At 34.6% G+C, this 27252-nt stretch overlaps 2 protein-coding genes across 2 annotated transcripts in view; one reads left to right on the top strand and one right to left on the bottom strand.

The window, feature by feature from the left end:
• The window catches only part of LOC113499302 (dopamine receptor 2), a 39907-nt gene extending 13148 nt beyond the window's left edge, over positions 1-26759 (top strand). The window contains exons 2-3 of the mRNA XM_026879724.1: positions 25226-25310; positions 26700-26759. Of these exons, the coding sequence (XP_026735525.1) occupies positions 25226-25310; positions 26700-26759 (145 nt within the window). The remainder of the gene's footprint in view (positions 1-25225; positions 25311-26699) is intronic.
• Positions 7298-8189, bottom strand: LOC113499303. The gene is made up of 3 exons (XM_026879725.1): positions 7872-8189; positions 7585-7779; positions 7298-7511 (listed from the first exon to the last, which is right to left on the bottom strand). Exons 1-3 carry the CDS (start codon positions 8094-8096, stop codon positions 7437-7439), a joined length of 495 nt encoding a protein of 164 aa, XP_026735526.1. The 5' UTR covers positions 8097-8189; the 3' UTR covers positions 7298-7436.
• Positions 26760-27252: the final 493 nt, after the last annotated feature.

Below are 27252 nucleotides of genomic sequence, written 5' to 3'. Positions count from 1 at the left end.
AAACAAGTGAAAAAAGTTCTTACGTAAATGAACATGAACCATGTTAGCATTTGTTTTTATTATGTTTGCTCTATTTCATCAGATGTTTTTGTCCTCTAAAACGGGCAATAGAGATTTCTCCGAAAGAGGTTTTAACCCTGTTTAGTTCGCTCGTAAGCAGGTTAGTGACCGCAAACCGATCCCGCACCAACATTTGTGAGTACAGCTAATATCGGAATTCATCTACCTTTTGATTGAACATATATATGTATAGTATATATATAATTGTAAATACAATTAATAAAGACGATGAACTTATTTTTGAGTTTGATGTCTGATTTAAACATGTAAATCTTTTTGTATTTTGCCTTAAAAGGCCATTTTTTTAATAAATAAGTTATTTAATGTTCTCACTTTGAAATAAACTGACTATTCCAACCAAAAACCTAATACTGTTCAAAAGCAAAAAAAATATCAAAACGAAATATCAATGTTTTTAATTTGTTCAATTCGCTCATAATAACAAAGGCCGTATACAAAATCACAACTTAAACATACGTCAACATTTAGTCACAAAAAATATATATTTTCTCTTTTACTTTAAGATAAGTAGTAGAAACAGATATACCTTACAAACGTCTTTAAGTAACCTTAAGTTTAAGTATCCAGGGGGATCCAAATAACAGTAATACGGAGGATATAATTGCTGGCAAGTCGTACGTAAAATTATTCTTATCTACAAAATGGCTGCAGGAAATTAAAATTTATACAAGGCCGGCTTCATTATATTTAAGGGCTCTCCTAATTTAATCCTTTAGGCACTTTCTGTAATATTTTTGCTACTGCATTATTTTGGAACTCCTTTTTGTATTGAATTATATGTTTTTATTAACAACGTGTAATTTACGTTGTAAGGAAGACTTTAAAATCTTCTTCCGGACATAAAAAATAAAAATAAAGTGTATGTTTAAGAAGACAACAAAGAGTTATACGAAAATTTCCACTTTTCAAAAAAATACAAGGTTAGCTTCAGTTTCTTCATTCAAGCTTTGTATTTCCCATAACATTTTTGGGGTCAGAACTCATATTTAATATATTTGACAAACCCACTTTAAATTTCCCGCCAGACACGTCAATTCTAACCCTATCTCTTAGAGGAGCATGTGACTAGACTAATATTTGAGTACCCGATACAGGCACCTAAGTGAGCACTTGACGCGGGCGTTACAGTACACACTGAATTAATTCCCTTGTCGCTAGAACTTTGACTAGCTCTGGTTCCCTTGGAGTAAATCAAGTGAGAATGATCGGTACGGTGCAGGGGAATGATAAGGAAAAGGAGAGATTTTAAAAGGTCATAAAGTTGTGATAATTCCTCGCCGCTGTCCAAGGCTTCGTCTACGTTGATGTCGGTAACCTTCCTAAGGTAGGAGAAAGTAGTCTGTATTAATCTAAGATACCTCTATTTATTACCTACCCTATTATTACCCAGGTCATCCAGGTGCCATGAGAAGTCAGATAAGCTCTAAAGCATGTATGAGACTGGCAATCGACCCCAACAGGCCTGGTCAGTCAATAGGAGGCGTCATGGACAGAGACTTTTAAAAAATAGGTCGACTTTTTGTCATACACGACTCTATATTATGCAATACTCATAATATTTTTTCATTAGAAAGGGGAAATGTTTCAAATACAAAGATCCTATGCGAAACAAAAGCCATCACAACAAACAACTTATGTCCGCACTACTATGTCAAAAGAAGGCCTCGTAAAAAAACTATAAAATTATACAGGAAAAGACATGAACTGGTATTTACTGCTCAGATGCATGTCCCAGAGTAATACATTACTGTGATGTGGTCAACTGACACAGATAATAAATTATGAGAGAGGGCGTGTATCCGCACGCAATTCGTAGTGCACACGTTTGGGTATAATAATATTAATTATGATTTTAGTTTCCATTGGATAAGAAATAGTTATGGAATATTATTTTAATGATCATATTTTAATAAAAAATAATGTTTTGTGTAATCCAGGAAAGAAATCTTAGAAAACGAACGAGGAGCTTCAAAAAACCACGCTTGCTCTGTTTTCAAGGACAATATCAGATCCCAGGTGTAGTTCTTCCCTTTAGTCAGTAGAAGCCTGACTCTTTCATTCGCTCAACCCAAAGCGAAAGAAGTCATTTTTTTCCCATCCGGAAAAAGGTGTAGATCCCCTTGTCATCCAGTTCAGGGTGGCCAATTAGAGCGGAGGCCTGCCAGGCTAGCGGGATCGTTCGTAAGGCCTACCGTGGCCCGGTGCATAAATGGCAAGAGGAGTAACATAGGTGGGCTTTAGTCAGTAAAAGTCTGACTCTGCCTTCTATTTAACTCAAACCGGGACGAGTATTTGATGATTTCCCATCCGGTAAAAAGATGTAGTACCTCGAAGACAGAGTAACACAAAAAAACACAATTCAATTTTAATTCTCATCGTATAAATATCTCACTAAATAAATAATTTATTAAGGTTACACGAACTTTACGGTTGGTCGGATTCAAACCACGTATAACGCAAATGGCAAACTAAATGAACCTACTTGATTAAATGTCAGAAAAATCTAAGCTTATCGTGACATTCTAATATCAAGATATTAGGTATAACTTAATGAAAACAGCCTACCACTGAGTAATTTTGCTCTCTCCCTTAGGAGCTAAATAAATATTACCTAATCATACCAGATTCATATTTGCGAAACGTCAAACCTACTTAGTTTGTCAAACTTGTTTGCAATTTCGTACAAATTAGTTCAAAGGACAGATGCTCATTCTCGGGTTCGTTTTAATCCGTTACGCTATTAAACTTTCAAATGGCAATACTCGCTTCATTTTAAATAATAATTCTCACGAGTCTTTAAGTAATTAAAATGGAAATATGGCCTATCAGTCGCGCGTGAAATTGGGATATCCCCTTTAGTTTGTACCCGACTGGGGTTCTTAATCATGAGCTGAGCGTCGGTGTCAGGTTCCACACCCCACTGTTACTCGTATTTTCATTTTAATTACTATGTGCGACCTTCTGTCAAAGGGCCAAATTACATACCGTCTAGTCAACGAAAAAACAAGCAAGAAGGATACAGTACCTACGTACAAGCGGACTGTTAATGAAAAGCAGATGGGACCTACCTCTGCAGAGAAAAAAGAAAAATTCTATCCAATTATTGGTGTGCTGGCATTCCCGCTTTTTAATTTAATAAAAATCTCGACTGCTAACAAATTGGCAATGTTCTTATTTGTAGAAAACGTTTTAGAGTGAACGTTAAATGCTTAATTGTTCGTGAAAATAGCTGCTCAAGTGAGATTAGTATTAGTTGGGGACGTGTCTTAGCTGTTTATACTGTAATTTTATAAGAAAATAATATTATCTTCTTCTAAGTGTTCTAATAAACACTTTATTAAAATATACCTGTAAAAATGTACCTATCTACGCATGGATAATTTTTATTCATATACATAATTGTTGGACTAACATTATGAAATGGGTAGTCGACTTCTAAAAAAGTTTTAATAGAAATCATGCTACAGACAGCAATATTCTGAAATTTAAATTAAATACTTTCATTAATAGGTAGCCTTGTGCTGGAATAATTAATTTTGTTCAGCACCTTGTTGAAATAAATAAAATATATTCACTAGACAATAGCGTTGCCGGCCTTGTGTTATTTTTAGTTTGTGTTTCAGTTGCTCATAGGTTTAGAAGTTTCCGTACTGTTTTACACAGTTTTCTATTTCATGACAGAATTTGGATTGTCGTTTACGTCGCGATTTTTCTATTAATATTTGATATCACCATTCTATCTCATTTTTTTAATGCTATTTCTATAAAAAAATGAACGAAACCATCATCTTTACATATATCAATCTAACCTGAAAGACTTCACTTCATAAGGAAGTAGGATTAAGTTTACAATTATAGAAACTGTGTTATAATAGCTAAACCGACTTACTTCTTTGTAAGCTAAGTTGACTTGTGAATCTAAACCTCCCAGCGCGCCACTAAAACGCATACAAAAAAAATCATCTACATCGGTCCAGCCTTTAAGGAGGATGTCAGAGACGAACAATCGTACACTTACCCACAAAATCTTTATTATACTATTATTTTGCTACAGTATACATTCGAGTCGGTTGTGTTGTGAACGATGGTAAAGTTGTCTTTTGTTTCACGAGTGTTAGCCGCTTTCTTAAGAACACTACTACCATTGTCTCGAGATGGCCAGCTCACTTTCCTTGAGACTTTGATCCATCAGAAGATGCTGAGTAAACTATTATGCTTTTTCGTCGTAGACGGTTTTAATATATAAATTCGTGATAAAATATTTAAAATAAAGTATTATTGTTACTGTTTTTGGAAATTCCCTACTAGACATAAATATATATTTATAAAGCAAAATCTAATTCAACTTTATTTGTACCGAAAAATACTACCCCTCTACCCACGTCATATTTTTAACTAGAAACGGGTGCTATAAGTTTGACGTGTCTATCTGTCTGTTTCACCATGGCTCCCGAACGCTTCGAGCGATTCTAATTTAGTTTTTAATTTATTCTATAAAAATCATTCAATCTTTTTAAAAGTTGCGGGGGGTGAAAGTGGTACCCCAATGTCCGCAAATACATCTCAGTCTATGAAATTCTGCTAAACAATGTGTCATGTGGGTTAGTATCGGGGGTTTTTTAATTCTTAATTTTAATCTTTCAATAGAAAACACTCGAATGAATGATGATAGGTCAAATAAAAGTTTTTGCAAGCATTCAAGCCGCTTGCACAGAGTAACGTAATGAAGGTCTCGAGTAGCCAGAGCTGGTCAGATATCAGAATTTTGGAACCTCTGACTATGTTTGATGTTGTAGCAAGGAGGCTCTATGTAACTATAAGATATACAAGGGAATATAGTAATCCCATTACATTTGATTTCTTATATTAGCGATCCTCAGTTATTTACAAGTCTGGTATATTCCTTGTGATTAAAGCCTTTTTGCTTCATATTATTATTGTAATGCCAGTTACTGACATTCGCCACAAATCCTACTGCGTCATATATTATATTATTTATCTGTTGTATATATACCATGTCCTGATTATTGTAAGTTTTATGTTTGGTGTTTTATTTCATGTTTATGTTTATTGTTCATATAAGGAAACGATAAACAGATGTAAAAGGAAATATTACTTGTGGTAATAAAATATTTGTTCTAATTTAACTACTGCTGAAAGTATTCTTTATTCATCCTTGACGCAAAAAGAGGGGTGTTATGAGGTTGACATGTCTGTCTGTCGCACCATAGCTCCTGAACAGATAAAGCGATTACAATTAGTACAATAGTTTAAAATTATGTGCGAGTGTTCTTAGACATGTTTAATAAAATCCAATTTGGTAATACCTATTGCCCACAAGGCTGTATCTCATAAACTTCAATAGTCATACATTTCAAACATTTACAGTTTATTTATTTATGTTACCACTATAACAAGAAATAAACCAAAATCTAAGTTAAACAACAGTTGGTACGGACATCAATTTGATGGATGCACAAATTTCGTCACAAAATTTGTCTTCTATTTGATCAGGACCTTTAGCGTCGCGAGTTCGACTTGCAGTTAACCGGACATAAAACTTAGATGTATAAAAATGACTGCGCACTAAAGCTATCACTATTCCAAGAAGTTCAAACGAGAATTTTATTCCATGACCAATGCCCACTTATTCTGCAATTCACAGCGATCGGAATCCGCTTAAAGTATAAACTATTTATGAGGTCCGTCCTAAAACATATCTATAATCCGGATTTAGAAACGTTTATGCATTTATAACCATGTCGGACACTGGAAACACTTCTATTATGTTTAGAAGTAAAACCGGCTGAGTGTGAGTCAGTCATGCCAAGATTGGATTGTATGCACAAGGTGCAGGTTCAATTCCAACACAGGCAAGGTACCAACGTTACTTTTTCAAAGTTATATGAACTTTTTTAATTATGCTAAGGCACCACTGGCAAACGGCGAAGCAAAAAATCTTGAGAAAAGCTGGAGTTTCCAAATATTGGAATCTGAAATCGCCAACCCTCAGTTAGCTAGCATGGTAATACATGCTCAAACTTTCCTAATACTAAAAGAGGCCTATGCCTATCAGTGGCACTGATATAGACTGAGATTATTACCATAACCTTGAAAAATAACAACTCAAACATGCTTGTTGAATGGTATTGTAATTAGCTCCCCTCAAAAACATACTATATTCTGTTTTCTAATACCTGTTTCAAGTTTTATCGTTTGGTTACGAAACCCTAACAATGGAATCACTTTACATTTTACTGAGGGCCTAGCCAACATGCATGCCTTTCGTATAGAATAGATTTCTACAAACGTTAACGCCACGGCGTTTGAAACGATAGAATAGAATAAGTAGCTAGCCAAATTACATTGGCGAAGACGATCGCTTATTCTATAATCAATGTAGAAAAAACTTAATTTTTTGTCTATGGTCAGCGTTTTCAAAAACATCAAATGAACGTCAGGCAGGTTCGTGACGTTAGTTCGTAATAAAATTGTTAGTAAGCGGGTGAAACTTATTTGAATGTATAAGAATATTGCAGTTTGAGTTTTGTACGGAGTAAAAAAGTATGCTACAAGTTCATTTTACTATTATAATGTGAAAGTGAAGAATATGTTTACGAAAAATATGCTATAATTGGAGTTGTGGAAAAAAAAATACATTTTTAAACTGAATTAATTTTATTAATAATTGTTTAAAGTGAAAAAACGTAAAGAATGTTTTTTTTCTGAATTTGAGCGATTAAAAATTTATAAAATTATACATGATACAATATATTATGCTATAGTAACATAGAGATATATTATAGTAATTAGATGTAGCTTGACAATAACAGTGTGACGTCACCGGTCACACTCGCTCGGATTTGTTCGGGAGTTGTCAGCGCGTCTTTGGTAGTGGATAAAAGTTATTTTTTTCATTTTGATACAACTTTTCAAATATTGCGAAAAAAAATGTTTTTCCATAAAACTTATACCTACCTACATGATTGTTCCAATTTTCAAAGAGAAAAAAAGATTCAAATACTCAATTATTACAATTCAATACAGTTTAAGAACTCAATTATTATATATTCTACCATTTTTTTTTTCTTGTTTATTATTGTTTAACAAGCTGTTATATTAGTTTATTCATAATATTTACAATTTTACAGAGTAAAATATTTACAAGTTAAAAAACAAAAAATAAAAAAATAATTAAATTTATTAAATCAAAGCATCAAAAAATTCATCGGCATCGCTGCCGGCTGGGAGTGTGCCCAAAAGGCTGGCAGCATTGCCACGTTGAATGGCATTCGAACATTTGAACATTTAAGGAATGATGTCCCTTCCTATTATAAAAAAGATGTTCTTCCTGATTAGGTTTTACTATAGCAATATGAGTGCAATCTATGCACCCAATTACTCCAGGCAAGCCAAACCTTCTTTGAAACCTGAAAGAACAAAAATATTTTCTTATCATAAGAATAGGAACACTTAAATGAGTGAAAACATTTTGTTCCATACTTTCTCTTGTTTAATTAAACCTCTTTCTTGCTGAGTTCTCGGAAATACTATCCATCTCGCCATGATAGCAGGGTGGTTTAACGCATCAACGACTTGTCTGATGCATCGGCTAGCTGTTCGTTGGGCTACATGCTGGGTAACACCAAAAGTCCTTTGATAGGAGCCTGTCGCCAAAAAGGTAAGAGCGCACAACACCTACAAAGACACAACCGTTATATTTGAATAAATTAGGTTCATACCGGCTAAGTTTGTAAGTCTATTCATTGCAAAATTTCTTTATGAATTACCTTAACTGTTAGAGAAATTTCCTGAGAACCCCTCAAGGAAGTTTTTACTCGTAGTTCTTGACAAAGAGACCGAAACGTAGATTTATTTAATCTGAAGTGTTGCACAAATATACTATCCGGTATAACTTCGATCGTGCCGACGCACTGATGATTAAAGTCTCTTTCCTGCTTTTTAAGCCATCTTTCTTCGTTTTGAGCGCACCTCAACATATTGAGAGAATGCATTATTCAAATGAAACTGAATAATAAAAAATGATACAAAATAAAGCAAAACAGGTAACAGAATCCTCACAGCTGATTGAAGAATGACGCCATTTTCTTTTGTGAACACTAGCTAAGTACAAAGTACAAACGTTTCGTATAGTTTCTTTCTACAAAAGTTTACGCCACAGCGTTTGAAACTGTAGAATAGAATAAGTAGCTAGCCATCTTAACACGACGAAGAGAATCGCTTATTCTATAGTAACTGTAGAAAAAACATACGCTTTTGTCTATGGTGAGCGTTCTCAAGAACGTCAAAAGAACGTCAGATTGACAGATTCGTATTTGAATAAGATTTCATTATTGTATTTTCAAAAATTTAATTAATATCTTTCATTGATATAAAGTATTTTTTTAATTACTTTCTTTAAATTAAACAATTTCAGTTCTTTATAGTCAATGACTGATTTTTGGAATGGGAAATCTATTTGTGTCTCTTATGTTTACTTTCATTTGTTGTTGTTATTTTGTTATAGTTATAAAGTTTATATAGTTTATAAATAAAGATGTATCTTTATATGAGTGTTATCATTAAGCAATGCTTTTTTATTGTTTAAATAATACATTACTTGTATTACAAAAATCTTTTTTGTTTACCAGATCGCTACCCAATAAGACTTGTCGAAAATATAAGTTATGAGTTGTTAAAAAGATAAAGAAAGGTAACACCAATAAAATACAGTTTTTGTTATTTAGATTATTTTAATTATTTAATTAGATTAGGTAACACGTTTTTTTTAATGTCCAAAATTTAAAATAAATATTTCATAAATACAAATGTACACTTGAAGAAGTCCTTTATACTTTTTAACAATCATTTGAGCATGACTCCCCGCCTTGCAGTAATTCAGTTTGGTTGCCAACAGTAGAAGTAGATGCAGGGTCTGATGGAAAAGTGTTATTGTCATCATCATGCACTGCAAGGTCTAGTGGTAAGTGGATAGCTACTATAGCTAGTCCAGCTTTCAGTGCTACATTGTGTACCACACAACAAGCCTTGGTTGTGTTACTTGTTACATGTGGGTACACTAAATACAGTTCCTGGCTTGCACATGCCTTTGGGTATAATTTTCTTCCCTTAAACCTTGCCCAGCATGGGCACGAGGATACAGGGCATAAGCCAGGGACGTAGCGGACAGCCAGAATCAAAAGAAGTAAATTGTGTTTACTAAAAAGAAACAATATATTTTATGCATATTTATAGTGGTGATCTTTTTGTTTCCTATTGTAAAACATGCCTAATAACCACACTTGTTTATTGGTAGAAGTGATTAGAGATAATAATGAAAGAATGATGTGGTTATGAGTATATCATCATATGAGTACGGCCCAACTTTACTAAATGACCGTATGTGAGTTCTGCATGGGTTCACCAAACCTCTCATTTATATTGATTATTGTATGGTTACTATCACAAATCTGAAAATTATGAATAAGAACTAATTACTATGAATAATTAAAATTTAATGTATTCAGTTTAAATAAAGATTAGTTGCATCTGCCATTAGAATATTTTATTATTGATATCCTTTCCTATTATATGATGTTCTTCAACATTAGGTTTTATAATATCAATAAACTATGGCTGGGTGCCATAGTTTATTGATATTATAAAACCTATAATCACACACATTATGCTTATATTTAATTAAGTTTAATTAAACCTAGTATAATGTTTGAATCCTGTAGCTAAGAGCACAACACCTACAAAGACACCTCGCCTCTTTTAGTAAATCCGGAATCTCCAAAGTTAATGTCGTAACGTATCGTGTAATGTTTTAAATCCAAAGTTCAGCCAAAGGGTCTTCTTTAAACATAATTTTATCTAAAATGTTTGACAAATACAGTCTGGCATACTATATCTTGAATCGTTCGCATGCACTGACGATTAAGGTCTCTTGACCACCGCTTAAGTCACCTTTCTTCATTTTGAGCGCCCCACAATGTATAAAATGAATGCATAGTTCAATTAAAACTGAATATTACAAAACAAAACAAGACACTAAAAAACATCCGAACAGCTGATTGTATAATGACGCCATTTTCTGTCGTAAACGTTAGGGTCTCGGCGATCGTTTAGTTTTCTATCGAACGCTACGACTCCGTTTCGTAAACGCTTGTCAAAATTGTAATTTGGCTACCGTTTTGTACAGGATGTAACGATCGGAACTGTCAAACGCTTAAGTTTCTATTCTATCGTTCAAAACGCGTTGACAAGTAGCATACTTGGCTACGACTTTTCTATTCGTTTGATTTAACCACGTGACTTAGCGTTCGGATTTTGTTATCTCCATACAATTCCTAACGTTTCGTAAGCGCTTGTCAAATTGCAGGTTGGCTACCGTTTTGTGTAATTTGTATGGGATTTAGCGATCGGATCTGTCAAACTCTTAAGTTTCTATTCTATCGTTTCGAACGATTTGATAAGTAGTATTGTTGGCTACGACTTTTATATTCTATTGATTTGACCACGTGACTTAGCGTTCATCTCCATACAATTAGTAACGTTTCTCTTGGCGTTTGCGATCGCTACGGGTCTGTTGGCTAGGCCCTCTGGTCTCGTAATCTTACGAATAAAAACTGTTACGACTTAGGAAGGGCCACCTCGGGTGGGATGACTCGGGTTGGAAATGTTTTTGTCGTTTGGCGATACCGCGAGGCGCAGAGTGTACAGACCACATATGGGAAAATTGTTCTACTGCCAGAGGTAACTTATTAATCCAACCCATGATAAGTTTTGTTGCTCTTTTTGTGCTTCTACCTGATTTGCGTTCTGTATTTTTTAAATTATTTGTGGTATTTGTCTTCTTTTGTCATTTTATTGTTGGGCAATTAGTTACCAGGCATAATGCTCGACCTTTTTTAATTATTAAATACTTGACTCACTATCGGAAAATGATCTTCACAAAATTTGTCATCGATTAAAAAGAACTACAGAAAAATATCAACGCTTCCAATGGCCAATTATAGTACAACTGGCCAAAGTAAAATGAATAAAAAGTCCATGCATAAAATTCATATTTAATTCCCATTTAAATAATTACTCAGGCAAGTTAAAACGTAATTGTTCTTACCCGGCTTAAAATAAATCTATTTATAGACTCTTCGGAGTGCGGGAAGCTATGAAAATATGTGCTACATTATTCATTTTCGTACCTGTCCCTTTATTATGAAACATTGAAGCAGGCTCGCTGGCATTGTAAAAGCGAGAGAGTGCTACAATGCTCGTAACGCCGTCTCCCTTCAACAATGGCGACCCTGCATTGAGAATAAATAGTGAGCAAGCTGAACCTTAACATGATCTAATTTCATATCCTCACAGTCGCAGGCAAATATGAATTGTGAATGCTTCGGGCGTCGGCCCCCAGTTTTCTTCGTTGCCAGCATTTTCGGGGCTCTCGAACAAATTAGGAATACCGCCGGCTTGTTGCCATAACCGTTTGAATTTATTAGGCACAAGGTTGGGTTTTTCGCGTTTTTATTGTCACCGTTATTCAAATGTTTTTGTGTGCTGGTATGTTGTATGTGGCGTGACCATGCTGATCTTGTTTTACTGTGCGTTCTAATTACTAATTAGCTCATTGTGCTCAATTAACGACAAAGCCTAAATTATGCGGGTTTGTAAATGTGTGAGAACCGCAATACACAAAATGTATTCAAAATGTATGTATCGTTCTATTGATGCTCGCTTCGATGAGTAGCTATCTTAATAGGACGGTAATAAAAACTGTATAGTTATTTAACCGCATTTTTAAGGTTGTCTTTTCAATATATTATTATGTAAAAGTAATGCTTTTTCTAAGGTTTCAGCATCATTGACTAATCTAATTATGGTCATGTAGATGCATCTTACATGCATCACCAGAATAGCAGAGCAACAGAACTTCGGTAGTCTTCCTTCAGAACCATTTCCGATATTCAATCTATAACATATTTGTAACCTACACAGTTACCTGGCGATGCAAGCAAGGAGTTTACAACACTATCTTAGTACCATATTAGTCACCCTTTATCAAGCAGTGAATGCAATCTGCAGCAAGTATAGGCTATTGTTTCCACGCAGTTAATAACGACTGCAATTTCTATCTGGTGCTGTTGTTTCGAGCCTATTGTTGCTATTGTGTCGCTGAAAGCTGGTAGAAGGCTTTAAGAGTTAAGGGAAATGTATTGAAGAGTTTCGCAAGGCTAACAATAATTTGAAAATTTGAACCGGTGCTACTGATATTTAAAATTTATAAATGTAGTGGTAGATTTATGTTCGGAAACATGTTTTGTTTAATATGTAGCCTCTAGTGTTTGCCTGCTGCACCGCAGAACTTGAACGGGTCCGATTTGAAGTATATTTTCTAGCGATGGTCCTCCAATATCTTCTGCCAAAATCAGTCCATCCATTTCAAGATCAAGAATTCATTTTGGAGAAGGGTGTAATAAATACGTGTCTTTCAGTGGCACCGAATCTCCTAAACGGCTGAACCGATTTTATAGGTTTACCGACATATTCTGGTAATATCGACAGTTTCAACAGATGAGACCAGCTCAAAATTAATAAACAAATATAGAACTTTGTTTTTCCTCTTAATACTATACCTACCTATAATATATAAACCTAAATAAATAGAAATGTCTGATGTACCTGCCTACATAACATACCTATACGATGGATACCATATTACCAAGTTTCCGTCCCTTACGTTAAGACCATCAACACATTGTCGTACAAGTCAATACCAAAGTAATTTATATTGTGACACAGTTCTAACTAAGCTGAAACTTTCGCTAAACGTTTACTTAGCTTCCTCAACATAAGTACATGCACATTTGTGTTGCGACGGACTTCCCGTTCCGGTCGGACTCGAGTGTTGGCGGAACTGACAAGTTTGCTCAGCGCAGTGTTGCCAACATAACAGTTTACCACCCATTGTCATTTAAGTTACTGGGAGTTGTTTTATCGTGTGAATTAAAGTTAGTTCGTGAATTATATGAGAGTATCATAATTTATAATTTATTACAGATGGTTTTAGTCATCTGTGCGCGCTACGACATGTGTTTGTTTGGCAATGAAAAAGAGGAGTTTCTTGCTCGTTCTTCTCCATGGGAATCTACCTTCCGAATGAGCGGTAGCTTCAATAGGAGACTGACCGACAGACTGACACTAGTTTTTAATATTGTTCATATGTAAATTGTTTTGACGTTCAATAGTGCCATTTACTGGTCTAATTGAAATAAAGAATTTGAATTTGTGTGACAGTACTAAACATGAAAGCTGTAAGAGTACACTACGTCACCGTACTTACAAGGGCTACCGACACATTGAGTCGAGAGTAAATATGAGTTAAATTGACTACACTAATTGGCTTCCGTGGATGTGAGTCAATATTATTCTGCTTGAAACCTTTATTCATATTGTGGCAATAGCCTGTTGTGAAATATTCTATTTTTATTGGTTTGAGATAAAAAGATCTAAAATTATGAATCGTTGGATGCATGTGGCAATGAACCGGTCGCGCTGGAGAAATTATGGAGAGGCCTATGTCCAGCAGTGGACTGCTATAGACTGAGATGATGATGATGATGATGAAAATTATGAATTTACGAAAAAACGTCATCTCTAAAAGTTTTCTTTTCTATTTCTGAGTTATTTGCTTTTCTTAAAATATTTTTACTATTTGAATTCGACTTTTTACACGAGGAATAATGCCCACACTTAATAACTTGGTGCTTTCAGGCAGAAGTAAAAGGAACCGCGCGTGTTAGAAATCCAGGTCATGTTGAACAGCTATCTTTCATCTCAGGACTATCTCTCGTGGATTTATAGATCTCCAACGGGGAATTAGCTATAGACTATTAAAATACTCCTTTATTCTTCGTTTTATATGAGGAGTAACTTTAACGGTTTAAAACCGATAAAAATATATGTTATGAGTTTTAATAAAGCGTTTTGGAGTTAATCGTCTGTATATCCGACTTTTCTAGATCTTGTAGTCACCTAAAGTTACGCCCGCATGTTGGTGTTGTTGTAAAGAATAATCCCATTTTTTCACCTTTTTTGTTATTACAGATGAAATATAAAATCTACCTTCGTACCAAATTACATGAAAAACCGATAAATAATTTTGCCGTGAAACAGTAACAACATCCAAGTACATGAGCCCACTAACTTTCTCGAATATAGCAAATTAGGGTTTAATTAAATCGTATGTTTTGTCTGGTTAGAAAAGCGCATGTTTATAGGAGAGGAACATGGTTTATCTACTAATATAGCAGCGAAACCTAATGAGTACTTAAGCCTAACTGAAAAATATGCAACTAAATATATTATGTAAAAAAGATGATATCCATTTTCTTAATATAATCTAAGTTTTGATGAAATGCTCCACTTTTTATAACTCGTACATCCAGACTCATTTAAAGCTAAATTTCGAAACACATATTTAATCAAAGAAGCATAACAAACAAACCAAACATCGCACATTCACAGGTACACGGAAAACTATTCTTTACACTAATCCATTAATTCGTAAACCAACTTGGACCCGTCCGGTTGAGCGTGCGGATACAGATTCGGGATGGCTACATATTACATTAAGTCCAAACCACATAAATTACTGAGCCTCTACCAAAATCTCAAAGCAAAAGTTCTGCTGTTGTCAAAATGAGATAGCGCTCTATATGGCTCTCCTTTGTAGAGCAGCGTCTCTTTTCCACAATGGCAGGTCTGATGGTGGTGGATATGGTTGTGGGGTCCCCAGTACACTAATAAAATTAACGAAGCAGTGTTTGTGCGATTATTGAGAAGCTTACTCTAACAGATAACTTTAATAGGGTAGAATTGGGTAAGCGGATCCGAAACGGTCGCGTTGTCCTTGTGTAGAGAAAACTTTTTATTTATTTTAACATGCCCTTGTAGTGGTTTCAGTTGTTTATTTATTTCTGCTTTTGAAATATCGTCTGTAGAATGTATTTTTATTATATAACAGAGTGAAGTATTGTCATAGGCGTGACAATTATTGAAAATATTTTTGAATAATTTGTGTTGATCCCAAATGTAGAGACGTTTTATTTAAATATTTTTTTAGTTTGCTCTTTCTGGTTTTTCTTACAAACCAATCGTGGCTAGTGGCGATTTTACCTCCTTTATAAAAAAAAAACTACTAAAAAGTAAAACACAACACACACAAAGGAACTTTTTCAAAATTACAACTTGTACCCTTTAAATAACCGGTCTATTATTGTAACGAGACGCGTGGGAGCTGTTTGTAGTACAAGGAATGTTTTGCTACATATCTCTATATCGAACCTAACCAGATAATTGAGTAGAAAAGTTTTGGCTCCCAAACCTCCGTCATATAAGTTTTGAGGTTACTAGTACTATTTCAGGAAACTAGTTTATGTATAATCGTGTTTGTTTTGTAATATAATTTTAATTTATTAACTTTCACACAACAATTATCTTTATATCTTTTATTGGTCTTATGTAATGTTTTTTTTTGTGTAAAATTATCTTAATATAAATCTGAATGAAAAATTATGAGTAAAACTTTGGACTAGAAGTTAGATCACACAAACTCTATTAAAAGAATACATAATTTTTTGTATCTAATCTTCATAAGAGTAACAATATTTGATACTGGAACCATGCTTCTACAAGCCTAGTTACAATTCTTGTCCTTATTTTAAAACGTAAATATTGTTTTGCTTCTACCTAAGTTTTTATAACGAATTTATAATAAATAAAGTTTTATGTTTGTCGTTGTAACATTTTTTCCTTCAAACTTTTATCTGATTTATTGGCGCGTAAAATCTCTTTTCGAACTTATATAGTACGTAACTACCAAATAAATCGTTATTCATTGCTTCATCACTTATTGCTCTTGTTTTCTTCGCAGTAGAAAAACAGCAATATAGTCTAAACAATGTTCTGCGTTCCATAAATTTCACACTGCTTTGTAGTGCGAAATAATGAGTGCTAATGTAAATAATTAATGTTTAGTGATAAACCAAACAGACCTTTATACCAGGAACAACACACAAAGCGGTCTACATTTTACGTAATTAGAATAACAGTACTCTTTTATGTTCTTTAAATGAAAAAGGATTTCATTTTTCCACCCACTTTTTTATATTTCCGCCAGCTAATAGCTTTAAAAGTGTAGCTTTTGAGCCAAATTTTGTTGATTCGACCTAATATTATGATTAATTATAATTAGATTATTTTATAACTAAATTGCCTACCGAGTGAAATACATTTTTACGGTTCACTTGTGAGTTAGATAATACTAACCTATCTTATTTTTATTTTATTTTCATGGCATGTTTAAATATACTTATATCCAAAATTAGTTTTATCAACGATTTTTAATAGTATGATGCTATCTTATGCCGTTTGTGTCTGTTCTTCCATAAAGCCGAGGTGGGTAGCCTCTGGTAGATGCCCCATTATATCTAAGATTAAAGTTAAGGCATTTATATGTTGCAGCTATGTCCTCGTGTCACAAAGAAGCGGGAACCTTGAAATTATAGAGAAAGAAACATTACACTAGAAAAAAACACCAGTCTATAACTGTCTAACTGCTAGAAACAGGCTTTTTCCCGGATAGGGATGATAAGAGCACTGATTAACACACTTTTTATCAAGGCACATTAACATACTGTAATAATTTATTGCCATCAGAAAATGTCAAAAGTATAATATGCCACTCAAACCAGATTTGTAATATATCACTCAAAATATACATAAAAGATTAAAAAATGTTTCCCGAAACGTTTTGAAACGCAGAGTCATCATAAATCATTGCTTTATTTTTGTGTTATAACTGGAAAATGTTTTTTCCTCCCGGAAAATCGTAGTACCTACTGAGTAGCAGGGTTTATAATCTAACAAAAAAGGGAGACACATGAGCTTCATAAATATACACCTAGTTGTATATCTATGATGACTGGACAAAGGAATCCCCGTGTAATGGGTGTTTTACGATAAGGAAAAAGAAGGAAGAAAAGGCACTAGATAGAAATCACGCCTCTGTTTCTGCATTTTCCTTTAACATCCATAGAAACCAACGTGAACTATGCGATGGCAGACCTTTGTTATTGCGATGTTTTTGCTTTAGTAACCAAATAAACATTGGTTATCAAACCACTTTCCAAAAAACTAACCGCCATCGCCTCTTAAAGTAAAACGTGTTGCTGATCTAAAAGCAAGGAGATTTTATACATTGTAGTGCAGCATCAATTTAAGCCCTAAATTTATGCATTATAATTAAATTCAATTGAATTCCAGTGAATTAAATTCAATAGATTTCGGTATTCCACAAGGCAGTACCCTAGGCCCGACTCTGTTTACATTTTATATGAACGACATTCTTAATATTTCACTGTCCCAGGCAGACATAGTCTCATACGCAGACGATACTGCAATTATTTTTCACGCAAAAACTTGGGAAATATTATACCACATCGCGGAGAGCGGCTTAATTACTGCAGCGGATACACTTAATAAAAATCTCTTAACGCTTAATATACATAAAACGAAGTACATAACATTCCAAATATCGAAAGCCACATCTCCACCACCCCATCTAACATTAAAATTCCACACTTGCCAATTAGACTCACCTCTCAACTGTACCTGCCTTTCGCTAGATCATACAAACTCTGTAAAGTATTTAGGAATCACGTTAGACGAGAACCTTTCTTTCAAACCTCACACTCACATGCTTTCTGGTCGAACTAGAAAACTCATTTATGTAATGAAAAAACTTCGCGACTGTACATCCATTGATATGCTACGCATAATATACTTAGCTTTATGTCAATCTGTCATTCAGTATGGCATATCGGTATGGGGCTCGGCTGGCAAAACCATATTCATGGAAGTTGAAAGAGCCCAGAGAGTTGTGATAAAAGTAACTCTAAAAAAACCGTTTAGATTCCCAACAGACTTACTCTACAACGAATTTCCAGTGCTACGCGTAAGGCAACTATTCATACTCAGCGCCACTCTCAAGGCTCATAACATTCGTAAGAACAGACCAGACTACCAAAAGGTAATCTCAAAGCGAACCCTCTATTTTCCCCTTCCAGAATACAGAAGTCTTCTGGCAAGGCGATCCCCTGCATACTCACACTTCCACGTTTACAATAAAGTTAACAAACACTTTAGCACTAAAGACCTCACAGCAAACCAATATAAGAAAACTGTTCGAAAATGGCTTCATTCACTATCATACGCAGACACGGAAGATTTACTCCCCTGATTTTTCTCACTGATACTTACACATACACACGCTCACACATACTGCACAAACACACACAAACACACACAATCTACACACATACAAACACATCCACACACTTAATCGTAAATATTTGTTTATTCTCTCATTATTCTAAGTTTAGTCAAATAAGTGATCTTGTTTTTTATTATCTGATTTATAAGTTCTTATTGTTTAAATTTTTATTTACTGTTTTTATAATATAATCTTGCTCTACCAAATAAGAAACTATTTTAAGAACCTCCAACACTCAGGCCCCCAAGATACAAGCTTCAGCTTAGTTTGGGGACCACTGTTGATGAATGTATGAAGAATTGTAACTGTGAAACAATAAAATTATTGTATTCTATTCTATTATCTAGCTGAAAGCTTGTCAAATGTCACCAATAAGTCTGGTAAAGCATAAAAGCCTGCGCTCAAACGCATTGAAGAAGTCATATAAAGAAAAGAAAATCCACGCCGTCATAAACAAAACTTGCTCCTAAAGTTTTGCATATTGCATATCAAGCCTTCTCTGCCATCCTTATTATATCAGAAAAACGATCCTTTAAAAAGATCTAATCCACGTCCAACATTGTACAGTTGGTTGTTCTCGGTAAAGTCCTAATTAATCACATTATGCTGCTCCATGTCTAAGGACATGTTCAAACATATTATTATGGCTTCCGTGCATGTCCCGAACAATGTTTTTTTTATAGAATTATTTAGAATAGATATAATTATTTATTTGGAAGTAGATAACAAAAGGTGTAACAAAAAATTTGGTCTATAATGGTGGTGTTCCCACGCGTACAAATATAATATGATTTTTAAATAAATTACAAGCTTTTATTAAACAACAAAAATTTTCAATGTATCTTCCAAATATTAACTGAATACAAATGTAACTATAATACTTAGTTATCTTTTTTGTATAAACATTTGGATATCCTGATACTTTCCAATGTAAATTCAAATAGATTTAAATGTACCAATTGTAGAGCCATATCAATTATCTACCTATAATCACTCCACAAATTAGCATTTCAATGTAACAGAATTATGTGAAACACAAATTATGTGTGTTTAGCAACAATTGTATAGTAATGTAGAGTGATCAGCAAACCACAAATACATTTGTTCTGCATTCAAACAACGTAACAATACAATACCGCAATTTAAATTCAAACTATCAAGTAGAAACTGTGTAAGAAGCCAAAACAGAACTAAACCTATTTTGGAAGCGTGTAACTTCAAAATATATGGCAGAAATTTGTAATCTACTAGAATGTTACTCTTGTGATCTCAAAAATCGTCTGTAACTCTTTCATGGCCGTAATTGCGACAGAGTATTCTATTTTCACATTATCTTATCTCTAATACATATTATTTTCATACTTAGAAAAATGATTTATAACAAAAACCTCTTAAATAGTATGACGCTACCACAGGTTGCATTTTCCTATTGTATTTTTTTCCTATTTCTCTGATTCAAAACCAGTCAACGATCTTGAAATACTGTTTTTTTACACCTACAAGATACCCGGGTGCACTATTCCATTTTCAAATGTCCGTATTGACTTTTGCATACATTCGCTTCAGCCTGTTTTTCTATTCATTTTCAAACTGTTAAAAAAAGCCTAAATTGAAATACAATGAGTTTTTCGAGGAATTTGTTAATTGAGGAAAAGAAGAGTTGGATTTGGTTCCATGGCTTAAACCCTATACTATATATGTATCTACTGTCTTTTTATAAAAATCTACATTTTATTTTTGATTATAAAAAAATAACAAGGCAGTCGCTGGATCGAATGCCTACATTATGGGTTTTAGAAGGTTTCCCAGCACCACTGGAGAAGTAAGTTGGAACACTAAACTGTTTTAAAAGTCTCGCACATAGCAACAGTTCCTTAAGGCTGAGGCTACATAAGACCGCGTGCCCATAAAAATAAAGGAAATAAGCGGTATTTAATTTTCATACAGGATAAGTGTAGTTACAAAATCAGGAATATTTAATTAGGAGCGTTAAGTGAATTAGTTACTTTTTCTCTAGCGTGATAAGATTACGAGTGTACAGTAACATGAAATTAGCACTCAACGATAAAGAAACGAATATATGAGAGGCCTAACACAGATTTTTTAGGCAAACTTTTAACCTTCCTTTTCATCCACATATTCGGGTATTATAAATAATGTCGGTAACACTAAGACACGGTAACATAAAAAATAATTGGCTCGGTCGCAGGTGAGGACTATGAAACTAACTGCCGGATTAGTGACGTTAGTTATGAGCTCTCTCTGAAGGAAAAGTTAAAGATCCAGTTATATAGCTTGCCTTTAAAAAAGTATATATTTGGGTGTTTTAGGGTTATGTAACAAAAAGGCAAAAATGGACTTCGGCAAGTGCGAGGAGGTATACTTGCGATGCTAAGGGTGCAATACAAATAGGCAAAAGAAAAACGTTCATAATTAACGTTATGACCATACTAACAGTTGCTTGTAATGCTGATTCATGTGTTATTTAAGCAGCATCAGAAATAAAACCTCTGTGGCAATTTCAACTGTCTGGGTACCCCTTTTTATTTCCATCAGTCCGTGTGTACCCAAGCATCCATGGAGACAAGGACCTATGGACATGGACAAACAGCAAAGTTCTAGTAAGATTCAACCTTTGGTCTTTGGGTATGAATCCCTTAAACACAATCCTCTCTATATAAGCCATTCAAAATAGACAGTTTTATACTAGACTTGCGATGGATAGAAATGACAAGAATTTTAATGTTAAAGAGACAAATTAATGTCAGCTATTTTGGCTCCGCTCCTGAAAAAATATACCAACGTAATATTTCGTTATTACATAATATAATACCACGAAGCAGTCCCTGTAAACAAGTCAATAACGTCACGGAATGTCTCAAGGAGGTAATACGATAATCAATAGCCTTAAGGCATGTTTCTGCTCTCGAGAAAATAAGGACTTGGAATATGAGTTACAGTTTTCCTAAACTATATAATGTTGTGTCTACACTGACACACCAACTATAGGAAACCCACTGGAACGACGTGTAAGATAAACATTTTTGTGAACTATGAAAGCTTGTTCTGAGTATGAGTGTTTTGCACATTTGACTTGAATGTTAGTTAAAACTTAAGTTTTAAATGCCTTAGTTTGAAAGTAGTTTTTTTAATGAAGAAAAAACGTACGTCTTTAATAGCAGTGTTTTCTGTAACAGACATTGACGACTATTAAACATTGCGGTGCCCAGTGTAGAAAATGTATGGAGTTTCTGACATTTAGGCATCGAGTACCTAGAGACATTACTGTAACGTTTTAAAAGTGCCTGGAATACAGCCTACTTAATTTTTTTTACAACATACAGGCATTTCTCTAGCCAAGATCTTTCAAACTTGTGTCATCGTAAAAAATAAGAAAAGTGTTCGACATTTGCACACACAAAAAGTATCACAGTGTAAACTTAGTATAATATTAAAGTAATAACAACTACTTCATCCTTGACTCGAGTGTTTAATAATGATACTCAGAAATCCGATTAATATCTATCTCCCAACGTAATATCGTACTACACTTACTAAGTCGATTACTTTTCCCATTACAACAAGTCGTTACAAAAATATTATCAACATTCTTAACGTTTTCGCGACTAAATGGGTACTTGGTACAAATTACCTAATGTGAACTTATCTTTTACGTGGCCTTATCTTTAAGCTGAAGTATTGTGATTGTGGAAGCGAGACAGCTCTGAAAGACGTGTGGTATGATGACCCTTAAATTGTCAAGCCTAGTCAAGAGTCGTAAGTTCGAAACCGACGTAGTATACACCGACGTCTTATCAAACTCATATGCATTGAACAATAGAGTTATCACTTACTTAAAACACGAGAAAAGAAACGATACCTTACCACCAAAGAGTTTTTAATAGTTGGTAAAGCCTCACCACAAGCAACTTAAACTCAGTCATCAGGATATACAACAATCAATCAAATCAAAATTTAAGTCCTGTGCAGTTGTCGGTGCAGCAATTTCCATCTTTCTTTTATTCGTGCCATTTCTTTCAGCCTTATGTTGACACTTCTGCCTAATCATATGGGAAAGAGATAGATCATAAAAATACTTAATTAGTCAGTAATAGTAATAATAAGTAAACGTATTAATAAACGCATACACAGCCCATACCGAATATCACAGCAGCAAAAGTCCAACCGTTCATAGTATCACAACTGATCTTTGGAAAAAGTAAAATTTAATTTTCCTGTTTGTTCTTATCATCGATTTTACCTGCGTTCCTACGTTTTTTGCCTCTGTATAGGTATACCAGTACACTTAACATGCCCTATTGTTTGTTTTCCTGGCTGTCCATGGCATAACATTACTTTTTATTGGGACTTCAGAAGTGGAATCCTGAAATTCTGATACAAAAATTCCCTGACGAAACTTTCAGATTTTTGTGCTACAGTATCGATCTTAGTTCGTAGTAATTTGAACCTTATGTACTAGTAACAAAAGTTGTTATAACAAAAGCTTTAAAGTATTGCATGGCAGCTGCCAAGAGAGAACCCGAGAATTGTAATTTTATTACTTGCTTCTAGAGCTTCCCTTTGTAATAGTGAAATTAGAGAAGACCAACTGGAGGCCATTATAAAAAATCCCTTACTTATGATCTTTTTTTTTAAACTTGCAAATATTTTATTATTAAAATGAATTTCTCTTGTACAAATGTACTCTTTAATATTTTTCATGAACAGCAAACTTATTTCAAAGTTGAATCCATAGTTTTTGTTTTAAAAACAAGACAGGTATTAAAAACAAGAGAGGTATTAAAAACAAGAGCGCCATCCAACACTTTTATGCTACCTTAATCCTAAAAAAGCATGCACAAAACCTTTTATATCATAACTCTACAAAACAAAAACGCATCAAAATGCAAAGCGCATTCACAGACATATTTTAACCCTTTTTCACAACACACAACCGGCGAGGTAGGGTTACACGAGAGGCGAGGGTTACTAACAGCTCTATAGTTTTATAGTTCTGCATTTATAGGAGAACAGACTTGATTAAAGAGCGGCGGATGCGAGGATGTACGGAGTGTACTAGCAGACGCCTCTTCCGCGTCACGTTGGCGCTGAATCAATACCCCTCGACCTTACATCCTACAACATCAATATTGACGCAATCATGGAATCTCCAGATTGAAATTTCGATTCAAAAATTGAATGCTAAGTCTGATCGGAATGTTAATTTACTTTTACCTGAGGACTTCAGATCAGAACGATGTATCGAGAGATACGCAAATATCGATTCATCTTTGAAATTTACGCTTGTTTTTTTAATATCGATTCTGGTCTCGATTATAAAACAAACTAATCCTATTAGTAAGTAGACTGAGAAAGAATGTTTTTGGGTCATCTAAATATTTGTCCCGGATAAAGACAGCTTGTTTGAAACAGTGTCAAGGGAAAGCTAGCTTATTAAAATTATCGCTCTCTAAAATGAGAGTCTACAATCTGATCTCGTAAATTCTAACTTACTTAAGGTAATTCGCTTTTGTAACTAGAAAACTTTGTCGTAATCTGATAACAGTTTTAAATTATTTGAAACGCAACATTTTTTTATGAGTGCTTAATTTCGTAATGGAATAAACTTCGTAATCAATTATACCTAAATGAAACTCTACATTAAGAGGCAGAGGAAAACCAGAGAAGTAGGAATATTGTTTTCCTGATCATTATAAAAAAATCTCAAACCGCGAGTTTTGATCGAATGCAAATTAACATATTAAATTGACTTCGCGATTCGGATGAAAACTAGACCCTCTTAAATCTTCACGATAATCAACTCCAGCGTTTCCTAGAAGTTAACTTTTATTATTAATTCCCGTTTGTTATTCGTTGACTATTCAGTTAGTTGTCTGTCAAAATAATATTATTGCCGTTGAAGAAACATTAAACGGGGCTCTATATGTTGTAGAGCGATGTCTCTCTGTTACTGAAAAAATTACTAAAAGCGATATTAGTAGGCCTTTTCAATACCACTTTCTGTTTCCACTCAAATAGATGAAAATGACACTTTTTGTTTGACCTCCTTGATAAAATACTGCACAGTGGGAGGGTCACTCTCGTACATCGGATAAATCATATTCAGTGGGGTCGTATGATATAAAATTAGAATTGGTAATTTATGTCACAGGATTTTGTTTTTTGTTAGTTTCTTCTGAATTATAGACTAACTAGATTAGTTAGAGAATTTTTTGAATAAATCCTTTGCTTGTCTATGTAAGCAAATTGTTTAAATTTACTTCGATTTTCAATGTGGTTTCATAAATTATAGTACGGAGTGCCAAACGCTTTGGTTATTCCTTTATAATAAATTATTAAACTTTTTATGTTCGTGTTTCTACAAAAACTTCGGTTTCGTCGTCTTTTTAATTTTTAATATATCTGATTAATCTTTTTTAGCAAAATAGGATTTTGAATTGAATGTAATTGTTGAACTCTGACAAGTAATCGTTCATCTAGATAAAAATAAAGATACAAAACACATTGTTTATTTTGGCTTTAAAATGAAGATGAATATTTCAACAAACTCAATATTGTTATTCAATTTATTTTCTACCTAATACTCTTCAATGGTTTCGGCATAAGTACCTATGGAATGGAATTATATTGGAACAACTCTCTTAAACAATTTGAAATCACTTCACTTAATTACAATTATCTATTAATATCTCCGCAAATAACTCTCGGTCTGTATTCGTTAATTGGACCGCCTTTAATTACGTAACCCCTTAATCATTTTACTTAAATATTGACTTGTTGTTTCAGGGCTTTTCTTAGAATATTGTGCGTGTGCTGCCCGAGGAAGCTGCGTCGGAAGTATCAGCCGCAGCTACGCTTCAAACAGTCCCAAGTGAGTTTAAAATAGACGTTTCGTATCATAAAAAACTTCAAAGGAATTTATAATTTCGGTTGCAAATGATAAGCTTTTTATTAAACCTGTTTAATACACTACTCTTTGATCCTTGCGACTTTAAGTCATCTGCAAATCAAGGGGAATGTCACACGTGTATTTCAACACATTAATTATTCACGAGGTTTAACACGTGTTCATTTGTCGGAGATAAGAGCAGTATATTAAAACAGGCCGCAAATAGTCATGGATTTGTTTTCTTTAATTTTCAGTTACGCACAACTCGCCGTTATTACTCATCGAGCGAACTGATGGGCATACAACAGCTCAGACAAAACTCCTGCGAACAAACATACATATAGCGAATCAGCTCTATTTTATACGCTCCGATTTCTCACTCCAAGTGCCTTGAGGACTTAATTCGTATCTTCCAAGTTTCTTTACCAATTAGGAGGCAATCATATTATGGAGGAGTTATGTAATCTCGGGCGATGTTGAATAGGTATACCTAGCCTTGTGACGGTAGTCAGGGTAACGATGTGTAGAGGTACGTGCAGACTGTTATCACTCACGTGTTGCACTCATGTCGGTGTGCCCTCGCCCTTACTTGTTACTGTCCACGCTCTTACAACAATTTGTCTGCACTCCGTGTCGTAAACTGAGATACAACCCGACTCTCTAACTACTCTTCAGCGCTTGTCATTCCTTTATCATTCTAACAACATCGCTTGTATAAGACTTTGCATGGCCCTCTACACAAAATTAATTGCAGTGTTTTTTTTAAGTAATAATCACTGGTTTGCATGTCTGGGAATCAATGAATACCTAACTGTGCCGTAATAATTATACCACGTCTGTTACCCATTCATGATGTTTGATATAATAAATCATTAATTACGGTCTGACACGCATACACACGCCATCTTTTTGGCCATACGTTCATTAGTTTCAAGCGACACTTGTGCATTGTGGAACTCTACGTATAATATATTATGTTGGTTGCCCGCATGAACAAATGTTTTATTCAAGTTACTGATATTCGTTCCAGATCTCGTTTTTACATTTACTTTTTAACATAAAAAGGAATATGTCTAGGTGGTTTCTCAAAGCTACATTTTAAAGCCTGTCTAAATGTTTATGCAATAACAACACAACATAACGTTGAACAAAAACTCTGCTACACATTCCACTCCAGTACAAACATACATTATCTTCGTACGTGTTGTCAGTTGCATGACTCCGATGAATTGCTCCTCTTCCGCTTTAACGACTCCAATAAAAAGTCTATGTTACAAAGCAATAATATTCGTATTTTATGGTTTCAAATAAACGTATTTCTACTTTTGAGGGTAAAACGTTTGGGTAATGAATGTTGGTCGTATATTGCAGTACCCGGTGACGACGATGATGTACTCGTCGGTGTCGCAGCACGAGATGTGTCGCTTGTGACATCAGGCGCGCGCGGGCACGTTCCGAGCGCCGCGCGCGCGCTGCTCCTGATGCAGGGAGCGCCGCTCGCAGCGGAGCGCCCGCCGCGGCGACGACCGGCCCGCGTGCGCGGACCCTTACCGTCTGAGAGCCATCGAGCACACCTCCTTCGACGAGCCCATCCAGTGCGTGGAGAGACACCTGTGTGCCGACACTGTGCCCTACTGTCCCGACGCAGAATCTGTCAGTGAAGTGAGCTTAGACAGCGACAGTAGAAACCCCTCTATCAAACGCAATAGCAAAAAGAAAGTGACCTACCAAACCAAAGCAGAAGTGATCTCAAACTCATGTTAAACTAATAGAATAGTGTTCAATGTATATAAGAGTAGTGTTGTGCGTGAAGTAGCTCTACATTTCAGACTGTCTTGAGTGAAACAGAAACATGATCTCATATAAACTTAGTGGCGTTTCTAGTCAAATTATAGGCCGAGGCCGAGTTTTTACGTTTTCGTTC

This window comes from Trichoplusia ni, chromosome 12 (genome assembly GCF_003590095.1).
Source record: "Trichoplusia ni isolate ovarian cell line Hi5 chromosome 12, tn1, whole genome shotgun sequence".
In the NCBI taxonomy this organism is placed as follows: domain Eukaryota; kingdom Metazoa; phylum Arthropoda; class Insecta; order Lepidoptera; family Noctuidae; genus Trichoplusia; species Trichoplusia ni.
Note: the sequence above shows the minus strand (reverse complement) of the source record. Positions and strands in the feature narration are given on the sequence as shown.

What these genes read in the sequence shown, in the direction of transcription:
- LOC113499303 (XM_026879725.1), bottom strand. Translation starts at nt 8,096, where the DNA reads ATGCATTCTCTCAATATGTTGAGGTGCGCTCAAAACGAAGAAAGATGG. An exon ending in AAATTTCTCTAACAGTTAAG is followed by an intron (nt 7,780 to 7,871) that starts GTAATTCATAAA and finishes GTGTCTTTGTAG; the next exon opens with GTGTTGTGCGCTCTTACCTT. An exon ending in GTTTAATTAAACAAGAGAAA is followed by an intron (nt 7,512 to 7,584) that starts GTATGGAACAAA and finishes TTGTTCTTTCAG; the next exon opens with GTTTCAAAGAAGGTTTGGCT.